The sequence below is a fragment of the Alligator mississippiensis genome, chromosome 10 (assembly GCF_030867095.1).
Source record: "Alligator mississippiensis isolate rAllMis1 chromosome 10, rAllMis1, whole genome shotgun sequence".
Taxonomy (NCBI): domain Eukaryota; kingdom Metazoa; phylum Chordata; order Crocodylia; family Alligatoridae; genus Alligator; species Alligator mississippiensis.
Genome location: NC_081833.1, coordinates 39,808,621 through 39,831,486, shown reverse-complemented (window position 1 = coordinate 39,831,486; position 22,866 = coordinate 39,808,621). Strand labels below are relative to the sequence as shown.

The 22,866-nt window shown below is 48.6% G+C and overlaps 1 protein-coding gene across 2 annotated transcripts in view; it reads right to left on the bottom strand.

Annotated features, from left to right (window-relative positions):
• The window catches only part of HYDIN (HYDIN axonemal central pair apparatus protein), a 443,140-nt gene that overhangs the window by 176,297 nt on the left and 243,977 nt on the right, over window positions 1-22,866 (bottom strand). For both annotated transcript variants that reach the window (XM_059713716.1, XM_059713715.1), the window contains exons 19-20: window positions 7,337-7,575; window positions 25-274 (exon numbers count right to left, since the gene is read on the bottom strand). In XM_059713716.1, coding sequence (XP_059569699.1) covers window positions 25-274; window positions 7,337-7,575 — 489 coding nt within the window. The remainder of the gene's footprint in view (window positions 1-24; window positions 275-7,336; window positions 7,576-22,866) is intronic.

The following is a 22,866-nucleotide window of genomic DNA, read 5'->3' as shown; positions in this document are numbered from 1 at the left end:
TACCGAATTCACACAGTACTTTACCTTAGGGGTATTGGAGAAGCCTTCCAAAATCATGTCCATACTCTTGCCTGGTGTTAGTTCCATCCTTAATGGCTGAAGCTTAAACACAGGAGAAGGAGACTCTGGACTCTGGGGGGAGTTTTTGCTTTTAGTATTATTGACAGCATGGTTATGCTGGCGAAATGGAGGGAAGCCTTCCGTTGTCCAGTAGAGCTGATGGGTTCTTCTCCCACAGTTAGTTATCTTAAAGTGATAGGAGCAGGGATCCAAACTAGAAGAGTGGCAGAGATAAGGCATTATTGATGATGTAATGTGTCAGCCAGGTGGGAGGCACAGGCATTTTGTTAGACTGCATAGCTTGAATACACCTAGCACTAACACAAACTCTTAATAGCGTGTTATGTTATGACACCTACAGAAACTCTGGTGGCAAACATGACAGCAAACACGAAATACTTTTTAAAGATCTACTAATGTCAAATGGTCCGTACATTACAGAGAACTTCAAGTACTTCGTCATCTAACAAACTGTAAGATTAAAAAACCAAAAGGATCAAACCTCAGGATGCAGTAAAGCTGGGGATATGAGAAAGCACGCTTCCCCAGAGAATGGAGATCTACCATTGTGTAATGCTTTCTCAGTATTTGTGTATCATAAGTCCTCAATGATCCACTGCCTCAAAACTGAACTGTTTTGCATTGGCTACAGCGATCAGGAAGAGTGAGCTTCCAGACCCTTTGCATTCTCTTCAGGAGCCACTGGTCAAAAGGAAAGAGAAACAAGTTCCCTTCCAGCCCTAAACATCTGTGAATCTCTGAGATGAACAGGCAATGGCTACAGAGATACCTTCTGCTTGGAGTTTAGGCATACGCTTAATATGCAACTACTTTAAAAAAGATAAAAAAGCCTCAAAGATTGACCCCAAAATGGCAAAATCCTAGCTATGATTCTTCTGATTCATAACAAAGTCTCTGTACTGACAGACAAAAGGGGCTTGGCAAACACCTACACCAGGGGTAGGCAACGTTTTTTGGCCAAAGTCCCAAAAAAACCACAATGTCTACCTTGGAAGGTGCTGGAGTGCCGACACGCCGAAGCCCGGAGCAGCTGTGTGCAGCCTCCCGGTTGCAGCCAGCCCACAGAGCCTGGTCTGCTTGCAGGAAGGCTTGCAGCCTCCCACCTTCCTGCTGGGAGCAGCCCGGGCTCCGTGGCTGGCAGCAGTTGCTTAGAGCCCGGGTTGGCAGTGGTGTGCCAAGCAAAATGGCCTTGCGTGCCATGCTCGGCACGCGTGCCAGGGGTTGCTGACCCGACCTACTGATGACCCTGAAACTCATGCCAAACTTGGGCCTACTCACAAAAGTTAAAATACTGAATAATAATGCTAACTGCATATTACAAAAGGATGCAAGTTCGTGGCTGGGCCATCTAAGAAGGAATAATGAAGTATCTCTTCCAGCTTATCTTGCTATATTCAGAATGATTTCAAGCAGACTCTTAGTTGTCTGGTGTGTAACCATATGAAATGTCTATCCTTGGTAAATCAGCATGGTAAATAATCAGTTTGTGACTAACTTGTGTTCATGTGCAGGAAAAGATGTTCTCCATATGTAATAGATGTCTCCTCCTGATTTAGTATGCTTTTCCTGGCTGTTAATCAGTTTCTTGATATGTTTCAAATTGGATAACCTCTTGTTACTGAAGAAGGTAACTCATTCAAATTAAAAATTTCTGATAAGTAATGAGCAGGTTTTTCCCGTCAGTTACTGCTTGGGACTCTCTCTTGATTTACACAACTAAAAGAATGCTTTGAAGATGCTAAACTAAGGGTATAAAAAAGCAGTAAAACAGTAAACTGCGCATGTGCTTCAAGAGTGAGAAATCTCTCTGATGGCAGTTGCTGATGTGCCCAACTTACTTGACAAGTTGAAGAGAAAAAGACCGCCTCTTTGTCACCTGTTTGGTGAGAAATCATCACCTTATAGTTAATTTAATAGATTTCATAGACATTAGGGCTGGAAGGGACCTTGGAAGATCATCGAGTCCAGCCCCCTGCCCAAAGGGCAGGAAGTCAGCTGGGGTCATAGGATCCCAGCAAGATAAGCATCCAGTTTGCTCTTGAAGGTGTTCAATGTACGCGCTTGAACCACCTCCGGTGGCAGGCTGTTCCAGACCTTGGGGGCTCGGACAGTAAAGAAATTCTTCCTTATGTCCAGCCTGAAATGGTCTTGCAGTAGTTTATGACCATTCCACCTAGTCGTCATCCCTTGGGGTGCTCTGGTGAACAAACGTTCCCCCAGATACTGGTGGTCACCCCTGATAATAAACTTATAGGTGGCCATCAGATCACCCCTGAGCCTGCGCTTTTCCAGGCTAAAGAGCCCCAGGGCTCTTAGCCTGTCATCATAGGGTCTGCTTCCCTGACCTCTGATCATGCGCGTGGCTCTTCTCTGGACTCTCTCAAGCTTCTCCACATCCTTTTTGAATTGTGGAGCCCAAAACTGGACGCAGTACTCCAGCTGCGGCCTCACTGAGGCCGAGTACAAGGGGAGAATGACGTCCCGGGATTTGCTTGAGAAGCATCTATGGATGCAAGCCAGCATTTTGGTCGCTTTACTAGCCGCAGCATCGCACTGCAGGCTCATGTTCATCTTGTGGTCAATGATGACCCCCAAGTCTCTTTCTTCCATAGTGCTAGCCAACATAGCACTGCCGAGCCTATAAGGATGCTGCAGGTTTTTCTTCCCAAGGTGGAGAACCTTGCATTTATTGGCATTGAACACCATCAGATTCTCATCCGCCCACTTGCTGAGCCTGTCCAGGTCAGCCTGGATCACCTGCCTGTCTTCTGGTGTGGATGCTTTGCCCCAAAGTTTGGTGTCATCGGCGAACTTGGCCAGTCCGCTTTTGACTCCAGTGTCCACATCATTAATGAAGATGTTGAACAGTATGGGTCCAAGGACAGAGCCTTGGGGGACCCCACTGGTCACAGGACACCATGATGAGTGACTTCCATCAATTACTACCCTCTGGGTCTGACCACGGAGCCAATTTTCCAGCCAGTGGATCGTGGGGGACCCAAGGCGACAATTGGCCAGTTTCTCCAAGAGGTGATCATGGGAAACCAGATCGAAGGCTTTTTTGAAGTCAAGATATATGACATCAATCTCTTCTCCCTTGTCCAGGTGATAGGTCACCTGGTCGTAGAAGGAAATGAAATTGGTCAAGCAAGACCTACCCGCAACAAACCCGTGCTGGCTATCCCTTAAGATGTTGGCATCGGCCAGTCCATTAAGGATGGCCTCTTTAATAAACTTTTGTAAGATCTTCCCCGGGATAGAAGTCAGGCTAATGGGCCTATAGTTAGCTGGATCCACTTTCCTCCCTTTCTTGAAGATAGGCACCACATTGGCCTTCTTCCAGTCTTTGGGCACTACACCAGAGCGCCAAGAGTTTTCAAAGATCTGGACTTTGATTTAGTTTGGGTTCACTTGACTGTTTTAAATACTTGTAGTAAATAAAGCCTTTCTGTCACTCATCGAACGAGGTGTCATGTCAATCCCTGGGCTAGTCCAGAATCCTAAATTTTTATTGCTAACACCTGCACAATCCTAAGGTAGCTGGATGAAGTTACTGGACTCATCCATGACTTCCAGTGGTTTCAGGCTAAAGAAAAGAAAGGATCATATCCCACAACCCCATCTCCTTGAAAATCTAAAGCTTTTTTGCAGTTATAGAGACAGCCTTCCTACAACGAGAAAACACAATATGCATAAAAATTCCTTTCTGTTTTACCAACCATCTGCAGAGGCTATCAGCCTTCTTTTCACCTGCCCCAGATTAACTGCCTGTACCAAAGAGGTGCTGAGCAACTTTAACTTGCATACCTTCAAGGAGATGCTCAGTCTTCAACCTGTTCCTACTGAAGATACTATGGTAAGATGGTAATAAGTGTAATACAAGAATGTAGACAGAATCAATATGAGTTTTCCATTAACTCTAATGGGAGCAAGAATGGGCCCTATGTGCTGTTGAAGAAGAGCAATATCTGAGTATAAATAACCAACTAAACATGAAATGAATATTCAATGGGAAATCAATTCCATTATGCAAAGAAATGCTAATGGAAGGATAGTAAAGAATAATTATTTTACTCTATATAAAACTAAGCACAACCAGCAGAGGAATTGTTCTTGGAACAGTTTATTTTAGACATAAGAAACATGTAACCAAAAATGTGTGTTTATCACATACAACTAAATACAAGCATAGAATTTACAGTATATAAACACATTACTCTTAAACAATATGTTCAAAAGTATGTTTGAATTGTACAATGGTTGTTTGAAATGTTTTTTCTCCTGGATAATATGCCATCATAGAGCTGAACTGCAAGAGGTTCTGGGTAGATGTTTTAATTTCTGGTTCAGTAAAAATGTCTCCTTTCATTTTACTCAGCTGCAGTTCTGCAGCCAGTGGGAATTGTAACTTAGCCAAAGAAAAATGCTGAAAGATGGAAGAAGACGACTTCCTAGAAAATCATTAATTTGGTTGTGCCAACATTATCTTATCCATTGTACATTCAACCTGCCCATCAGGCTGTATTCATATCAGCCTCCAGGATAAGCAAGGAGATGGTGAACAAGAATGATATTTAACATTAAACAAGGATCACACAATGACCCCTACTTAGATTATATTAATTAAATGTACATAATTTGTCCTGAATGCTCAAACAGAACCAAAACTGAAATCATTTGTAACCCAGGTGGTACTCAGGCAAGGTACCCCCTCCCCAATTGAAGGGATTTAGCAAGTGCTAGTGCGCTGTGCGAACTGATCTTCCAGGAGTTTGTGGCCATTACTCCTGGTTTTCCCTGGTGAACAGTTGCTCACTGAACTCTTGATGTACTCCCCTAGTGCAGCAGGAAGCTGCTACCAGGTCCTCTCTCAGGCTTCTTTTCTTCAGGCTGAAGAGTCCCAGGTCCCTCAGCCTTTCCTCATATTGCTTGCCATGTAAGACTGATCATACGGGTGGCTCTTTTTTTGGACTCTCTCAAGCTTGTACATGTCCATGTTAAAAATGTGGTGCCCAGAACTGCGTGCAGTACTCCAGCGTGCAGTACTCCAGGTGCTGAGTAGCATGGAAGAATCACCTTTGCTGGAGATGCATCGATTGATGCATGCCAAAGTATTATTTGCCACACTGGCTACAACATCGCATTGCTGGCTCATGTTCATACTGTGGCCTATTATTATCCCCAGGTCTCTTTCATTCATGATGTTAGTCAGTTTGGTGCCACGAAGCCTGTAGGTGTGTTGGGGGTTGCTCGTTCAAAGGTGGAGCACTTTACATTTCTCAAAGTTGAACTTCATCAGGTTCCAATCTGCCCAACTTGCTAGCCTGTCTAGGTCCACCTGTAACTGTGGCCTATCTTCAAGCATGAACATGCTTCCCCGGAACTTGGTGTCGTCCATGAACTTGGCCAGTGAGCTCTTCACCCTCACATCCAAATTGTTAGTAAAGATGCTGAAAAGTACTAAAGTACTGGATCGAGCGCTGACCCCTGCAGGACACCACTGCCCACTTCTCGCCAGGATGACACAGATCTGGTCACTACGACTCTCTGGGTCCTATCCTGCAGCCAGTTTCTTACCCACCTGACTGTCTCAGAGTTAAGCCCACAATCCTCCAATCTTCTCATGAGGACATTGTGGGATACTGGATCAAAAGCCTTTTGAAAGTCTAGGTATACAATGTCAACCTGCTCTCTTGTGTCCAGGTGGCGAGTTACTTGGTTATAGAAGGAGATGAGGTTCGTAAGGCAATACCTGCCTGCGATGAAGCCATGCTGGCTGTCATTCAGAATCTTACCTTCTGCAAGCTTATCGCAGATCGATTCCTTGATGAACTTTTCTAGGATTTTCCCTAGGATATAAGTTAGGCTGATTACTTAGTTACCCAGGTCCTCCCTCTTGCTCTTCTTGTGGATGGGCACAACATTGGCCCTCTTCCAGTCCTCAGGGACTTCTCCAGAGCACCACGAGTTGTGGAAGAATTTCGCCAGGGGTTCCACAATGACTTCGGCTAGCTACTTCAGCACTCTCGGATGAAGATCATCTGATCCTACTGATTTGTATATGTCTAATTTTATTAATTGGTCATACACCAATTCTACGGCAATAGTAGGAAGGGGATTATTGCTACCATGCTCATCCTCCACTCTATCTGGTTTTCCCCTTGGTCTGGTGAAAGACTGAGGCAAAGCAGTCATTCAGGAATTCAGCTTTCTCCTGGGTGCCGGTAACCAGCTCTCCTGAGTTGTTGAGCAATGGCCCCACACTCCCATTTGTTTTCCTTCTGCTCCCTGTGTACCTAAAGAAGGACTTCTTGTTGCTCCCTGTGTACCTAAAGAAGGACTTCTTGTTGCTAATCTAAGTTCAGTCAACTTAGCCTTTCCTATCTGCAAATGCAGGCTGTTGTGGAATAGTCCTCCTTGGGGCCCACCCTGAGCTTCCATTGTTTATAAGCCTCTTTCTTCATTCTTAAGAGGACTGTGATTTTCCTGTTTAGCCAAGAGGACATCCCACCAAAGGAAAAAAAGAGGAAACAGGAAAAACAGAATTCTTTTTAATATACCATCTCTCAGTTGTAAGTTTCCTGGAACTTTTGTTTTACACAAGATCTCCAGAACAGTCGAGAAAAAAAGCTCATTACAATCGAAACCAAATTTCCAGTACTGTAAGGGACATTTCAGCACTGGCTTCTATTTGGAAGCTTTCTAGAATGACATGTTAAATAACCACGATGTGTGTTCAGATGTACACCTGTAGCTCTTATTTAAGTAATAGGAGCCATGCTCTCATGTTAAGAGGATACTGAGCACCTAAGGGCAAATCTATACTGCAACCCAGCTGAGCTTGGGGCAACTATCAAGAATTAGCTTCTCACATTTGCTCCTACTCATCATGTGACCATATATGGCTATTAGGCAGACTAGACCACTTACAGGGGTCATGAGGACATACATCAACAATGTTCTCGGGCTGTCCCCACACAGAGAACCTAAGGTAAATTCTGGGACATGTGCTTAGGCTGTCTATTCTACCTAACTGCTAGGATTGGGTGCTGGCAGGGTAGAACTGGGTGGCTGGTACTGAGTGGGAGCTAGTAGATTGGACTTGATACTAGGCAGTTTTCCTGGGCTTGGGAAAGTGACAGTAAAGACGAGACCTGGTGGATTCTAAAGAAAATCTTCCTTGCTCAGGCTCCATATTTGGATTTCCCAGAAAAAATAGCATGTGGAAAAGGTGAGGACCAGGCAAATTACCTACCTGAAGTGGGGTCCTAAGTTGAACTCTGGAGCAAAAGGTTTGTTGGTGACAATAGTGGTACCAATGCCAGTAGCCTGGACTGGGATCACATAGGTCTTGCTGTTTTCTATTATCAAGTTCACTTTGTCCTGGAATTTCATGGTGTCATCCAAGTTGGCTATCAGAGTCACTGGGATCTCTGTCTCTGGAGGAACTACTCCTTCACTGGGCTCAATCCTCCATGTTGAGTGATTGCAAGCCTGCAACACAATCAAAAGCTAACATCAGGAGAGAACAATTGATCTTACTGCACTCACGGAGCACTGCAAAGTAAAATTCAAAGAAAGGGAAACAAATGTATGGCAAGCAGAACAACATCTCAGGTTGAAATTCATTCTTATTACACATATGCATATATTTAATTTTGAAATTCATTTAACCTAATAATAAAGAGTCATAGAATCATAGAAAATTAGGGTTAGAAGGGACCTCAGGAGGTCATCTAGTTCAACCCTCTATCCAAAGCAGGACCCTCCCCAGCTAGATCATTCCAACCAGGGCTTTGTCAAGCAGGGTCTTAAAAACCTCCAAGGACAGAGATTCCACCACCTCTCTAGGTAACTTGTTCCAGTGCTTTACCACCCTCCTAGTGAGAAAGGTTTTCCTAAACTCCCTTGCTGCAACTTGAGACCATTGCTCCTTGTTCTGTCATTTGTCACCACTGGGAACAGTCTAGCTCCATCCTCTTTGGGACCCCGCTTTGGGTAGTTGAAGGCTGCTATCAAATCCCTTCTCAGTGTTCTCTTCTCCAAACTAAATAAACCCAGTTCCCTCAGCCTCTCCTCAGAAATCATGTGTCCCCAAACCATTTTTGTTGCCCTCCACTGGACTCTCAACTAGTCCACATCCTTTCTATGGGCATTTATACATGTACCTTAGTCTGCTCCAATGCACCCGAAATCTAGCGCATCAGAGCAGACTCGATTAATCAAGTCTGCAGAGCACACGAGCTGATGCATCTGGTGCTGCATTGCATGTATTTGTATAAATGGTGAAGTGCACATCAGCATGCAGAAAATGGTGGAGGTGCACTTTTGAACTAAAACACCTTTGATGTGTTTTAGTTCAAAAGCAGGCCACTGCCATTTTCTTGGTGCTTATGCACATTTGCCATTTATATGAATATATGTGCTGTAGCGCCGGGTACTTTTAAAAGCACTCGGTGCTGTGGCACACACATATACAAATGCCCAAAAGTGGGAGGCCCAAAACTAGACACAGTACTCCAGACTTGGCCTCACCAGTGTAGAACAGAACGGAATAATTACTTCCCTCAATCTAATGGCAAAGTTCCTACTAATGCAGCCCAATATGCCATTAGCCTTCTTGGCAATAAGGATACATTACACTGCTGACTCATATTCAGCTTATTGTCCACTATAACCCCCAGGTCCTTTCCTGCAGAGCTGCTGCTTAGCCAGTCAATCCCCAGGCTATACTGGTGCATAGGACTGTTCCGTCATAAGTGCAAGACTTTGCGCTTGTCCTTGTTGAACCTCATGAGATTTCTTTTGGCCCAACCCTCCAATTTGTCTAGGTCACTCTGAATCCTAACCCTACCCTCCAGCATATCTACTACACCCCCCTAGCATGATGCCATTGGCAAACTTGCTGAGGGTACACTCTATCCCATCTTCTAGATCTTTAATGAAAATACAAAACAAAACTGGTCCCAGGACTGACTCCTGGGGCACTCCACTCGATACTGACTGCCAGCCAGACATTGAGTCATTGATTACTACCCGTTGAGCCCAACAATCCAGCCAGCTTTCTATCTACCTTACAGTCCATTCATCCAACCCATACTTCCTCAGCTTGCTTTCAAGAATGCTGTGGGAGACGGTATCAAAAGCCTTGCTAAAGTCAACTATTTGTCCACATAACAATTATGTCTACTGCTTTCCCTGCATCCACAGAGCCAGTTTTCCCCATCATAGAAGGCAGTCTGGTTGGTCAGGCATGATTTGCCCTCGGTGAATCCATGCTGATTGTTTCTAGTCACCTCCCTCTCCTCCAAGTGCTTAGAAATGGATTCTTTGAGGACCTGCTCCATGATTTTTCTGGGGACTGAGGTAAAGCTGATTGGTCTGTAGTCCCCAGGATCCTTCTGCTTCCCTTTCTTAAAAATGGGCACTATATTTGCCCTTTTCCAATGGTCTGGGACCTCCCCCAATCACCAGAAGTGATTCCTAGCTGACTGGGAAGGGGATGATTGGGAAGTAAGTAACTGGCCAGCAGTAGATTATAAACCACTGCATGAAGCCAGTCCCATGGAACAAGCCCTTGAAGGCTATTCTGGGGGGCTCTGCAGGGGATATGGGACCCTCACATTCCTAAAACTGTCTCTAGGGTGCACTTTTTTCCCCCGGAGATTTTGTGTCAGGTGTGTCAGAGGACCCTAGTGCAAACCTGGGCTAAAACATACCCCAGGGCTTTAACATTATATTAGTTACACTATGCTGGCAAAATGAACACACTCAGTCAGCTCCATTTAATTCGTAATTCTCCAGAGCCTCAGAAAAGAATGGCTTAAAATAGAATGGCAAGCCAAAGGACAGCATTACAGAGGGCTGTCTGTCTAGGTTTAACCCTAGTGACTGCCTTTTTTATATGGATAGGGCTAGATACTGATTTAATTGCCTGGCATCCTCTGCTCCTGTGCCTTCTGTATTCTTTCCCAGTCTATTCTTTGGCCTTTTAATTCTTCAGCTTCTGGACCTTGGGCCCCATCAACCTTATGGTTTGGCCAGCAGCTACCATAATATTATCAACCTCCAGCTAAAGCCACTTGGATCTTGTACTTGAATGAGAACACTCCAATTGCCACCTACCAGTCTACATGCAAAAGAGGCCAGTTGTATTGGATCTAAGAAAGACTGCCGTAACCACTAGCCCTCTCCTAGCCTGACTGCGGATATTGCACTCAGCCTCCTGAAACTCCTTTTAAGCATCACATGTCCAATGCATTTGCATCTTTCAAGCTCTTATCAGCTAAAACCAAAAACTTGAAGATGATGCACACAGAAGACAGGAGAAGCCTAGTTTGTTCAGTACACTCATGGGATCGCCATCCCTTTGCCATTTTCCTTGAAGTGCTTAACTATCTGGTCAATAGCAGTATGGAAAGCTACGAAACTGCAACAACAGAGAAGCTATCAGAAAAGCACAAGTCCCAGGTGACTTCCAGCCCCTGGGGCAGGGGGCTGGACTCGATGATCTTCCGAGGTCCCTTCCAGCCCTAATGTCTACACCCCTACGAAATCTATGAAGCCTATTTTCATGCCAGAGGACATTAGGTTTAGATTGACATTAACATACTATTTCTCTTCCGATACATGCTGACAAAGGGCAGCTGAGCTGAAAAGGAGACCTGATTGTTTTGTTCTATAGGTGAATCTGCAAGACTGCTATCTGACGCAGCTAATTTATCAGTGCTTGGCACAGAGCCCGGCAGTAGACTGTACCAAAGAAACATTGAGCCATAGTGATTGAACAGTATGATGAAAGTAGATGATACATTTCACAGAGAGAGACAGTGCAGACCCAGACTGTTTTAGTAACCTGATAGGTAGCCACTTCTGAGAGGGGAAGCTGACCCTAGCATTTGGTGCAGGTTGAAGGGAAGTGCGTAGGGTCAATAAGCAGGAGAATGCAAGGACAGGAAAAGGATGTGGGGCCAAATTCACTCCAGGCTCTAGGTCATCTTCTGATAATGATGATCCAGGCTGTTGGCCTTGGAGAAGAAAATATGCTGAAGGGAAGAGGTCATAACCTCTATGTAAAGTTGGAAAGTCTCCAAGGAAAGAAGATCACTGGGTAGGAAAAGGACATGGCCTAGGCAACTGGAGATACACTGATTCAGAGCATTTTATTCACAGCCTCTTGTGGATTCCAGATGGAAGTTAAAGTGCTCCCAAGCAAGGATGGCAAAGGCAATGTCACCTGCCCTCCCTTAGGGTAACTTTTGCACAAGGAATGAGGTCAAGCTTATAGAGGGAGAGTTATTTATGCTTCACTAGGCTGGCTCTGAGGAATACGGCCTACCATGGGGGAGAAAGCAATGCCAACTGACCTTGACTGTTCTGAAAAGTGAAGCAGAGGGGTCACTAGAACAGGAGTTAGGAGATCTGAGATTTCTGTCTCTTGCTGCTACTTTTCACTATGGAATAGAAAACTAGTCTGTGCCTTTGTTTCCCCTTCTGTAAAATAGGATAATGATATACACTGATATCAACCTTTGTAAAGTGCTTTGACAGAAAAGTGTTATGCGCTATTATTACCAAAAGATGTTCCCTACGGAATAGAGTGGCATCTGATTTCTTATAGTAGCCTTTTTACTACAGCTTATTTTAAGGGTCTACTAAGCACTAAAATACATACACATAGTGTGCTGCCTGGATTGATAAAGATAGAAGCTATTTTAATATCTGTAATAGACTACTTCCATCTTGGATGTCATTGGGCGCTACTGATTTTAAGAGCAGGAGAATTAGCCAGGGGGTGAGAATAGCCACATCATTTCCAACAGGATCAGCCCTGGGATCATTAACTTTCCCCAGGGCAGACTTTGTTTGTGAGCAGAAGCTTCCAATATCTAGTTATAATGAACACTGGGGTGATTTTCAGATATTGACTACAGCCCATCCAGAAATGAGCTGGGGGCTAGTTCACTTGGAACTGTATATAGCCAGCTAATTAGATTGATTTTGGTTATGTTAATCAGGAGCTCACATCAGTGAAAAAGGAAGCTGAATTTGGCCATTAAATCTTTCTTACTATCCATCTGCTTAGTGTGACAAAATACTGACATTACACAGAGTAATGATATCTTTTCTTATGGGACTCTTAAACTAGATAGACATATAGTTCTGCCCAACTCCCATAAAGCAATCTTACCTGATCCAACCTTTTCAGTCATACCAAATTACTAAATATGATAATGAGTACAGGAAAATACAGAAAGGAGAATAAACATGAATATAATTAAGAGCTGGAAAATTATAAACCCAACAAGCTGATTGATAACTTCAGGCCAGTGTCTGACAGATCATCTCTGCTATCAGCCATTCTAAATAATGATCAACAGAACAACAGAGAAAAGGGTGAGACATTCTCTTTCAGGGATAAGTTCTGCAATGAGTGTGCAGTGGTCTAAACCCTCAAAGAGGCCACTCAACAACTTCTATCTCAGACTGGAGAAAGTGGAAGAAGCAAATAAGACTAACATATCTTGTCTATATTTCTGAAGACAGACAGAACTAGCAGAGAAAAATTAAGCAGCTCCTTTAACTGTAAAGATAAAAAATCATGTGTTTCCATGAATAGTTGTCCTAGGAAACACCAGTGTAACAGAGTGGTATCTTCTGGGAGCCTGGGCTGGAATAGGATGAAGCTATCACTAAATCAGGCTCTAAAGCACTGATTCTCAACCAGGGTGCTGAGGCAACCTGGGGTTTCACAAGATACTTTGAAGGGTGCCAAAAGATGAGAGAAATAAGCCAGGTATGAGGAGATAAGAAGATAAGTGCAGGCGCAGGCTCTTCTTTGCCTGGCACTCTGCCCACCCCCATTGCCTGACCTTTCTTCAAGAAGGTGAACACTGTAATAAATGAGTTCATTTTTTTAAATGGGGGTTACTCCATTCACAATGTTATGAAGGGGTGCCTCGAGTCTAATGAAGAGTACAAAAGGAGACTCCCCAGGCAACCAGGGAGCCAGTGAACAGGGACTGCCAACAGGGGAGCAGTTTGCAGGCAGTTGCTGGAGGCAAAAGGAGGGAGGAAGGAGAGAAGCCAGGCCAGGCACTAGATCCTGCCCAGGAAAGGTAAGTGATCCAGCTGCCTGTACCTTTGGTTTAGCTGACTGTTTGTTTGTTTGGGGGGGCTGTGCTCTGAGAAGCTGGGAGAGAGTGCTGAGCGCTGCGTGAGTGTTGATGACTGCCGTGTGATTGCTGCCTGGGCCTGACTCAGCTCAGGTCCAGAAGGGTATGAAAGGAGACTCCCCAGGCAACCAGGGAGCCTGTGACCAGGGACTGCCAACAGGGGAGCAGTTTCCAGGCAGTTCATGGGCAAGAGTACACGGGAGCTTCTGACGTAGACTTCAGGTAAGTGGATGATGATCGGGGCTGTGGTAGGAATGCCACCGTCTGTGTCTCCCTCCAGAAACCTGTCCCGGCCAGCTTGGGACACTGGGGTGCAATCCCTAAGGGAGGGGGGATTTTCCTCCCTGCCTAGGTGACAAAAGCCCGGTGCCGAGGGTGTGGTCCCTCTGGGCACCTGAGTGGGGGAGGGAAAAGCCCCTGCTCCTCGGCCCAGGTAACCAGTGATGCTTTTTAAATTGGTTGGCTAGTTACCAACACTGCTGGCTTCTATTGGACTGAGCTGCTGAGGTCAGAAAGGCTATATAAGGGCCTGGTCCAAGGAGAAGTGGGAGAGAAGCCATTTTACCAGCATGGCACAAGCATCAGGACACAGGGAGAGAGTCTGATTCAACTGAAACGCGCTCTCCCTGGAAATCTCTGAGCCAGATCTCTACCATCTTCTGGATGATACTTGTAATTGTTTCTAGAGAGCTAGTCAGCTCACAGTGATGCATTTGCATATCAAATGGCTACCTCAGCCAGACTGTTTTGCTGAACAGTAATCCCTTGATAGTGCTCTACCTCCTACCCTATTCTAACCCTCTCCTCTGTAACCAGTAAAGTTCTCCTTTGTGGCTGGTGTAGAAGACTTATTGAGGGGTGGCTTTAATTATGCCTAGGAGGCCCCTGAGGTCTGCAGACTAAGGGAGACTATCCTTTTTGGCCCCCAACTTAGGGAGGAGCCCCAAGTGCTTGTATTGGGTCGAGTACCCGTAGGACTATTAGGCCTGTGTTTCCCCAAGGACACAGGACCCAGACAGACCCCTCTCAGGGTGGTGGCAGCACGTAACCCCCGGACTCTGCGGTGGGGCTCGAAAGGGGGTCTGCCAGGGCTTAGGCACCCCTGGAGAGACACGTGGAGTCCAGAAGGTGGACGGGCGTGGTAAGGTGGGAGGCTCAACACAGCAGCTCCCCCTACTGGCCCGCCACAGGGGCTACTATGGGGGTGGTGATACAGGGTGCAACCAGGGACCCTGCCCTGCTGCTGCCTCTGGCCTAGAGCTCCTGTGAGGCCTCCACCCAGACAGGCCCCTTGGATGGGCCAGTAGTGCCCTGGTCCCCTGTCTGCGGGGATTGCCTGGCGGGACCTCTGAGGTCTGGGGGTAGTGTGGGGGCTGGGGGTTCCTTTGTTTGTCCCACATGTGCCCGGATTGAGGCCCTGGAGGGGCAGGTAAGGGAACTCCAGGCAGAGGTGAGCAGGGTGCGGGGGATCAGGGCTGCAGAGGATGAGATTGATGAATACTTTCATTCTCTGCAGGACTAGACACCTAGCACAGACACATCACAGGAGAGTCCCAGGACAGCTGAATGGAGGACGGTCAGCTCCAGAGCTAGACAGCGTGCGGCTGTGACTGCTTCCCCAACGCAACTGGGGAACAGATACAAAGCCCTGGCAGCACTGGAAGATGCTGCAGCAGAGCAATCCACAGGGGAAGACACGTCTGCAACAAACGCCAGGCAGGCTGAGCAACAACTGAGCAGCCAAGGAAAAGATGCTGGGTCATTGTGGTGGGCGACTCCCTCCTGAGAGGCATGGAGGGGCCTCTGTCAACTGGATCTCACGGGATGAGAGATATGCTGCCTACGCAGAGCCAGGATCTGGGATGCCATGGTGAGGATTCCTGACCTCATCCAGCCCTCTGATTACTATCCCATGGTCCTTGTCCATGTGGGCATGAATGATGTGGCCAGGAGTAGTCCAGACCATGTCATGAGTGACTACAGGGCTCTGGGGGCCAGGCTTAGGAAGTTGGGGGCAGAGGTGGTCTTCTTGTCCATCCCTCCGATCAGCGGTCAGGGAAGTCAACCTGTGGCTCCGGAGTTGGTGCCATCATGTGGGTTTTGGCTTCTACAACCACGATCCACACTTTCATAAGAGAGGCATCCTGGGACAAGATGGTCTTTATTTCTCTTCTAAAGGTAAGAGTCTGTTCTCTTACAGGTTGGCTGATCTCCTCCAAAGGGCTTTAAACTAGGTTCATCGAGGGATGGGGAAGCAGAAGATAAGGAGAACCTAGGATCAGCGAGCCATGAGCAATGCACTGGAAGGTCCAATAGACATCAGGACAGGGGGGTACCAAGGGCACCCATCGGGGGGCTTAAATGTCTCTACGCTAATGCTAGGAGCATGAGGAACAAACAGGAGGAGCTTGCACTCCTGCTTGCAAGCAACAACTTTGACCTGGTTGGACTAACTGAAACCTGGTGGGACCCTACTCACGATTGGGCAGTAGGCATTGAGGGTTACAGGTTGTACAGACAGGATAGAGTGGGGGAAAAAGGCAGCAGTATTGCTCTCTATGTTAAGGAACAATATACATCCTCTATAATCAAGATGGGATCAGAGGAGGACTAAACCAAGGTACTGTGGATCAGGATACAAAGGGGTCAGAGGGAAAGGGATTTGGGTAGTGGGGGTCTACTATAGACCGCCACACCAGGAGGATGAGCTAGACCTGGAATTCTCCAGACAGCTCTCAGAAACCATATGGGTGAGAGGTATGGTTGTCACGGGTGACCTAAACTACCCTGATTTCTGCTGGGAGGAGCAGTCAGCCAAATCTAATTGCTCACATAGGTGGAGGTCCTGTATGCAGGTTAAGAACCTAACACAGGAGGTATACGATCCCACTAGGGAAAACGCCTTGCTGGAGTTGGTGTTAGCTACAGGGGATGACTTGGTGGGGAATCTGCAGGTACAAGGTAACCTGGGGGATAGTGACCATCAGTTGATTGAATTCACTATCCGGTGAAGGGTGGGTAAACTAACCAGCAGGGCTGAAGTGCTAGACTTCAGAAAGGCTAACTTCAGTGTGCTCAGGAAATTAGTTAGTGAGGCATTAAAGCTCAAGAGCATTGGCGAAATGGGAGTCCAGGAAGGGTGGTTGTTCCTCAAGGGAACGATCCTAAGGATACAGAAAGAGACAATGCCATCACACATAAAAGGGGGCAAAGGGGCCAAGAAGCCCTCTTGGCTGAACAGGGAAGTCCAGGAAAGCCTAAGGGCAAAGAAAGAGGTATACAGGATGTGGAAAAAGGGGGTAGCTACCAAGAAGGAGTATACCTCCCTGGCCTACACTTGCAGGGAATCAGTTAGGAAGGCCAAAGCAGGATTAGAACTTAGGCTGGTGACAAAAATTAAGGACAACAAAAAGTCCTTTTTCAGATATATAGGGAGCAAAAGGAAGGTGCAGGGTAGCAAAGGACCCCTACAGAACAAACTAGGGAAATTGGTGACAGAGAGGGGACAAAGCTGAGCTCTTCAACAAGTTCTTTGCGTCTGTATTCCCAGACACAGACCACGATAAATCTCCCAGTTGGATCATAGATAGACACAGGAGGGACACCAGCCCACCAGCTGTTAGTGCAGACTTAGTGAAGGGGCACTTGGAGGGACTGGATGTGTTCAAATCAGCGCATTTGGACGAACTTCATGCAAGGGTGCAGAAGGAATTGGCCAGTGTCATAGCAGAGCTGCTGGCACGGCTGTTCGAGCACTCACGGTGCTCCAGTCAGGTCCCAGAGGACTGGAAAAGGGCCAGTGTGGTCTCTATTTTCAAGAAGGGGAGGAGGGAGGAACTGGGAAACTACAGGCCAGTTAGTCTCACCTCTATCCTTGGGAAAACTCTGGAAAAAATTATTTAGGATCACATTTGTGGGAGCCCAGCAGGGGCAATAATGCTGAAAGGAAATCAGCATGGGTTCATTGCAGGTAGCACCTGCCTGACTAACCTTGTTTCTTTTTATGACCATGTTACAAAGTGCTTATACGCAGGAGTCGAGGTAGATGTCATCTACCTAGACCAGAGGTCAGCAACCCCCAGCACGTGTGCTGAGCATGGCACAGAAGGCCATTTTGCTCGGCACGCCACCGCCAGCCTGGGCTCTAGGCAGCTGGTGCCAGCCATGAAGCCCTGGCTGCTCCCAGCAGGCAGCTACGCGGCTGCAAGCCCTGCTGTAAGTAGACTGGGCTCCATGGTTGGCAGCAGCTACCCAGAGCCCGGGCTGGCTGCAGTCAGGAGGCTGCAAACATCTGCTCCGGGCTCCGGTGGGTGCACATGTGCCTCGGAGTGGACGGTGTGGGAGGGGCCCGAGGCAGTGCAACCCCGGCCTCTTCCCCTCTCCTGGCACAGAGCTGATGACTGGGCTCTGGAGCCCGGTGCAGCTGTGTCCCAGGGGCAATCAGAGGAAAGAGCCCTGAACCACACCCTGGGGGCTCCTAGGGCAGGGACCATGTATGAAAGAAAAAAAAAAATATGAGAAGAACCTTTACCTGCAGCAGGGCCCACGGCGCAGCCAGAGCAAAGAAGGGAACCTGTGCAGGTTGTAAGCTGCGCCTTTACACAACTGAGGCCAGCTGGTGACGTCATCGGTAATCACCGGCTGATGGGAATAAGAAGAACCACCTGTGGAGGTTGGGGAGGGCAGGAGGAGAGTCAGTGGAGGCTCTCTGCGCCAGCGACAGCAGGCATATCCAGGAGGAGAGAGAGCTAGCAGAGGCTTTCTACGCCAGCAACAACCGGTGTGCCTGGGAGGAGGGAGAGCCAACGGAGGCTCTCTTCATCTGCGGAGGCTGGTGTGCCCAGGAGACAGGATAGCCAGGAGGCCCTCTGCACCGGCAGAGACTGGTGTGGGCAGCAAAAGAGAAAGCCCAGCCAGGCAATAGCAGGCTTGGCAGCAGCTCACAGCACAGGCAGCGGCTGACCAGAGCAGAAAGGACCGCAAGGCGCTGGAAGCAGAACGCCACAGACAATGTCGGGGGAGAGCGACTCTGTAAGCCGCGTTCGGCAGCATGAGGGGAATAATGGCCCAGGAAGAGGAGCCTTAGCCACCCCTGGCCAGACGACGGGTCATCGCCCAGAGTGTTCCCAGGTACTGGGTGCAGAGTACTGACTGGTGGAGGCGTGGGCGAAGAGATCTTAAAGAGAGTGACGAGGAGTCACCACCATGTCCTAACAGTAGGGCCAGGGAGGAAACTGAGCAGAAACTCCCCGACTCGTAATTTTGTTTTGTTCTTTTTTCCCCACTTTTGGACGGGTTGTGTGGCGGGATAGACAACGCCAAGGGATTAAGTCCCCTAGCAAGTAAGTAGTCTCAGTTAAGGGGAAGAGAGTGCAGCATAGAGGTGCCGGCAGGGCAGCTTCTTTCCATCTGTAACAGCGGAGTCCTACAGGAGGGCCGTGATCTCCTCAAGGCCCCCTTCCCGTGCCAAGCTGGCCCAAGGGCACCCTCAAATTCTCACCCGCCACGTCTTTGGTGTTCAAATATGTTAGGGAGGCTGCCTTCACGTCTTCTTGGACACGGTTTAGCTGTACTCCGAGCCCCATGGGCTCCTGGACCCCTTTGTGGGCCCCGTTCTATCGTGGGCGTTTCGGGGCACCCTAGCCTTATGGGCTACGCGTGGCTCCAACCACCCCTTCACCATGCCCCAAGTCTTGCAGCTGGAATAGACGTTGTTCGGTCTGGGTCTACACCCTCTCTCTGGTGCTCGGGCTCTCCGCGGCCCTCTCTCTCTCTGCACCTTCTCTCTGGCGCTTCTCCACAATGCTGTCCCCTTTCCTGGGGCTTCTCAAGCACAGCCCCCTTCTCCTGGGGCTCTTCACTGCCCCTTTTCTCTAGGGCCTCCTCACAATAATGCCGCCCTCTCCTCTTAGGGCCTTCTCAATGATGCTACCCCTCTCTCAGGGCCTTCTCAGTAAAGCCGCCCCTCTTTCAGGGCCCTTCCACAATGCCGCCCTCTCTCAGGGCCCTTCCACAATGCCGCCCTCTCTCGGGGCCCTTCTCCATAACGCTGTCCTCCCTTGGGGGCCTTCTCCATATCGCTGCCCTCTCTCTGGGCTCTTCTACAATGTTGCGCTCTTCTCTGGGCCTTCTCAGCAATGCCGCCCTCTCTCTGGGGCCTTCTCAGTAATGCTGCCCTCTCTCTGGGGCTCACCACAATGCTGCTCCCTTCTCCAGGGCTCACCACGCCCACACTGGGGCTTCTCCACAATGCCCCCTTCTCCAGGGTTTCTCAGCAACTGCACCCTCTCTGGGGCTCACCACGCCTGCACTGGGGCTTCTCAGCAACACCCCCTTCTCTGGGGCTTCTCAACTGCCCCTCTCTGGGGCTGGGGTCTGTGCACTCCAAATGCTGCGACCTTGCTGGCACTGGGGTTCCCACACTGCTGCGGGTCCCCTATGAGGCCTCCTGCAACCCCTAATAGCCTCACCCAAACCACCGGTGACAAACAGCAAACAAAACGCAAGCCCTTCAGCTATACCTTAAACAGAAGCCGCTTGGCCATAATAACATTCAAGCCTACCTGGGAATTCTTCATTTCACAGCCGTGTCAGATGCTGCTCCTTCATCAGGCCTCTCCTCGCTTCCAAGACAGAGAACTCCTTCCTCCTTAGCTGCTGGCAGGGAACTGCCTCTGGCCTCAGCCCCTAGGGTTTATAAGAGAGCCAGGCCCTGCCCCTTTCAATCAGCTGACTGCCAGCAGGTGCAATTGCTTGTTAGCTCCAGTTGCCCTGGCAACCAACAGCTGGGCTCCTTACTCACTGCTAGGGCTCTTTCCCTGGCAGTCTCCCCTCTTTAGGAGCAGGGCACCTCAGTGCTCCACGACACCATCCTCTTTTTTTTTCTTCTTTTCCTTTTTTTATGTTTTGCTGTTGGTTGTTCTTTTTCCAGTTTGAGGTAGCCTAGGGCAGGAAGAGGCCCAGCTTAGGCTAGATAGTGGATCAGTCGGACCACCATAAGAGAAAGTGCTTGGGACACAAGACTCAAGAGAATGTCAGCGTCAAGAGCATAGCTGCATTGGAGGAACGGCTGACTCAAAATCCAGTGACCCGCTGAAGGTTGGCGTGAGGCTGGGGTGTAGGGGAGGCGGAGACCCACGGACGGCCATCTAGCAGACTACCCACCGCTGAGGAGCCTCTGCTGGTTTGCCCCTCCACTGAAATTACATTCAAAGTCATGGCAGGCGAGTCTGGGGGTGGCCACGTAGGTGATAAGTATCTACCTCAGGGTTTACAAAAAACCACAGTACATCTGTTACCAACTGTCTGGACCAAGGCAGTACACGAACGGCTGTTCAAGGCCAGGCAGTCAGAAGCGTTTGTAGCCAGCCTGGGCTCTGGGCAGCTGCAGCAGGCAAGCTGCAAACAGCTGCACTGGGCTCCGCAGCCCCGGCATCAGCTCCATGCTGGTGGCGACTGTATATGCACCTCAGAGCAGACAGCAGGAGGGCTGTGCTGCCTCTATCCCCACCATCCACTCCAAGGTGCGTGTGGACCCGCTGGTATGGAGCTGATGCTGGAGCCCAGAGCAGCTGTTTGCAGCCTACCAGCTGCAGCTGGTCCAGGCTCTGGTAGCTGCTGCCAGCCACGGAGCCCAGGCTGCTTCCAGCAGGGCTTGCAGCTGAGCCCACCTCACTCCCACCCACTCGAAGCCCAGCCCCAGCCCAGCCCCACACCAGGATGAGGCTGGTGCTGCCCCCTTCCAGGAGCACTACACCTTTTGCGGGCTTAGCTGTGCAGTGTGGATGGCTGTTTGAGCTGATGGGCAGGCTCCTGGGGAAGCACAGGGGCTCTGGTGGGACCAGGGCATTGTTGGGTCGGACTTTGCCCAGGAGCCTGGCTCCTGTGCACCTTGTTCTGTGTGTTTGTTTGCCTGTCTGTTTCTGTGCATCTGTGTGTGCACACGTGTGTCTGGTTCTGGACATGTGTGTGCATGTGTCTGTTCTGGGTGTGTTCTGGTTCTCTGTGTTTGTGCACGTGGTTCTCTGCATGCATGTGTATGTGTCTGGTTCTCTCTCTACTCTCCTTTTTCTTTTTCTTTCTCTCTCTCTCTCTCTCCTCTTTCTCTTATTTGTCTCTTTTTTTCTCTCCCTCTCATTGCAACATACTCAACAAAAAAGGAATACATAACAACAAAGGCAACATTTCTGATGATTAAATATACTAATATGCAATGTGTCCTGCCATGTACCTGCCCTCATATTGTTTTTCTGGTATGCCAGCACTCTGGCACCTTCCAAGGTAGACATTGTGGGTTTTTTGACACTCTGGCCAAAAAATGTTGCCTACCTCTGACCTAGACTTTAAGAAGGCCTTCAATACAGTATCTCATTCTGTTCTTGTAAATAAATCGACAGGCTGTGATATAGATGGTCAGGCTGTGACTTACAGTCAGGTGGGTGGCAAATTGGCTTAGGGGTCGCACCCAGAGAGTGGTGGTGGATGGGTTGATATCAACCTGGAAAGATGTGGGTAGTGGAGTCCTGCAAGGCTCAGTCCTTGGACTGGTGCTATTCAATGTCTTCATCAGTGACTTGGACGAGGGCGTGGAGAGCACCTTGTCCAAGTTTGCAGATGACACCAAATGACAGAATTCAACATAAGACGTCGAGTGGGTAAGGTAACTAGTAGGATGAAAGTGCTAGACTTTAGGAAAGCTGATCTCAATGCACTCAGGCAATTAGTCAAGGACGCACTGCAGAGTAGGAGTTTTGAAGAGATCGGAGCCCAAGAAGGGTGGCTGTGCCTTAAGGAAACGATCCTTCGGGCACAAAGCAAGACGATCCCCGAGCGAGGCAAAAAAGGGAAAGGGGCCAGGAGGCTTCCATGGCTGACCAGAGAAATCCAGGGCAGCCTAAGGGCCAAAAGGGGAGCACATAAAAAGTGGAAACAGGGTGAGATCACTAAAGATGAATATACCTCCTCTGCTCGTGCTTGTAGGGAGGCAGTTAGGCGGGCCAAAGCTACCATGGAGCTGAGGATGGCAACCCAAGTAAAAGACAACAAGAAATTGTTTTTTAGATATATTGGGAGTAAAAGGAAGGCCCAGGGAGGAATACGACCCCTGCTAAATGGGCAGAAACAATTGGTGACAGACAGGGGGGACAAGGCTGAACTCCTCAATGAGTTCTTTGCCTCAGTGTTCCTAAGTGAGGGGCACAACAAGTCTCTCACTGGGGTTGTAGAGAGGCAGCAGCAAGGCACCAGACTTCCATACGTAGATCCTGAGGTGGTGCAGAGTCACTTGGAAGAACTGGATGCCTTTAAGCCGGCAGGCCCGGATGAGCTCCATCCGAGGGTGCTGAAGGCACTGGCCGACATCATTGCAGAACCACTGGCAGGAATATTCGAATGCTCGTGGCGCACGGGCCAAGTCCCAGGACTGGAAAAGGGCTAACGTGGTCCCCATTTTCAAGAAGGGGAGGAAGGAGGACCCGGGCAACTATAGGCCAGTCAGTCTCACCTCCATCCTTGGTAAAGTCTTTGAAAAAATTATCAAGGCTCACATTTGTGAGAGCCCAGCAGGGCAAATTATGCTGAGGGGAAACCAGCACGGGTTCGTGGCAGGCAG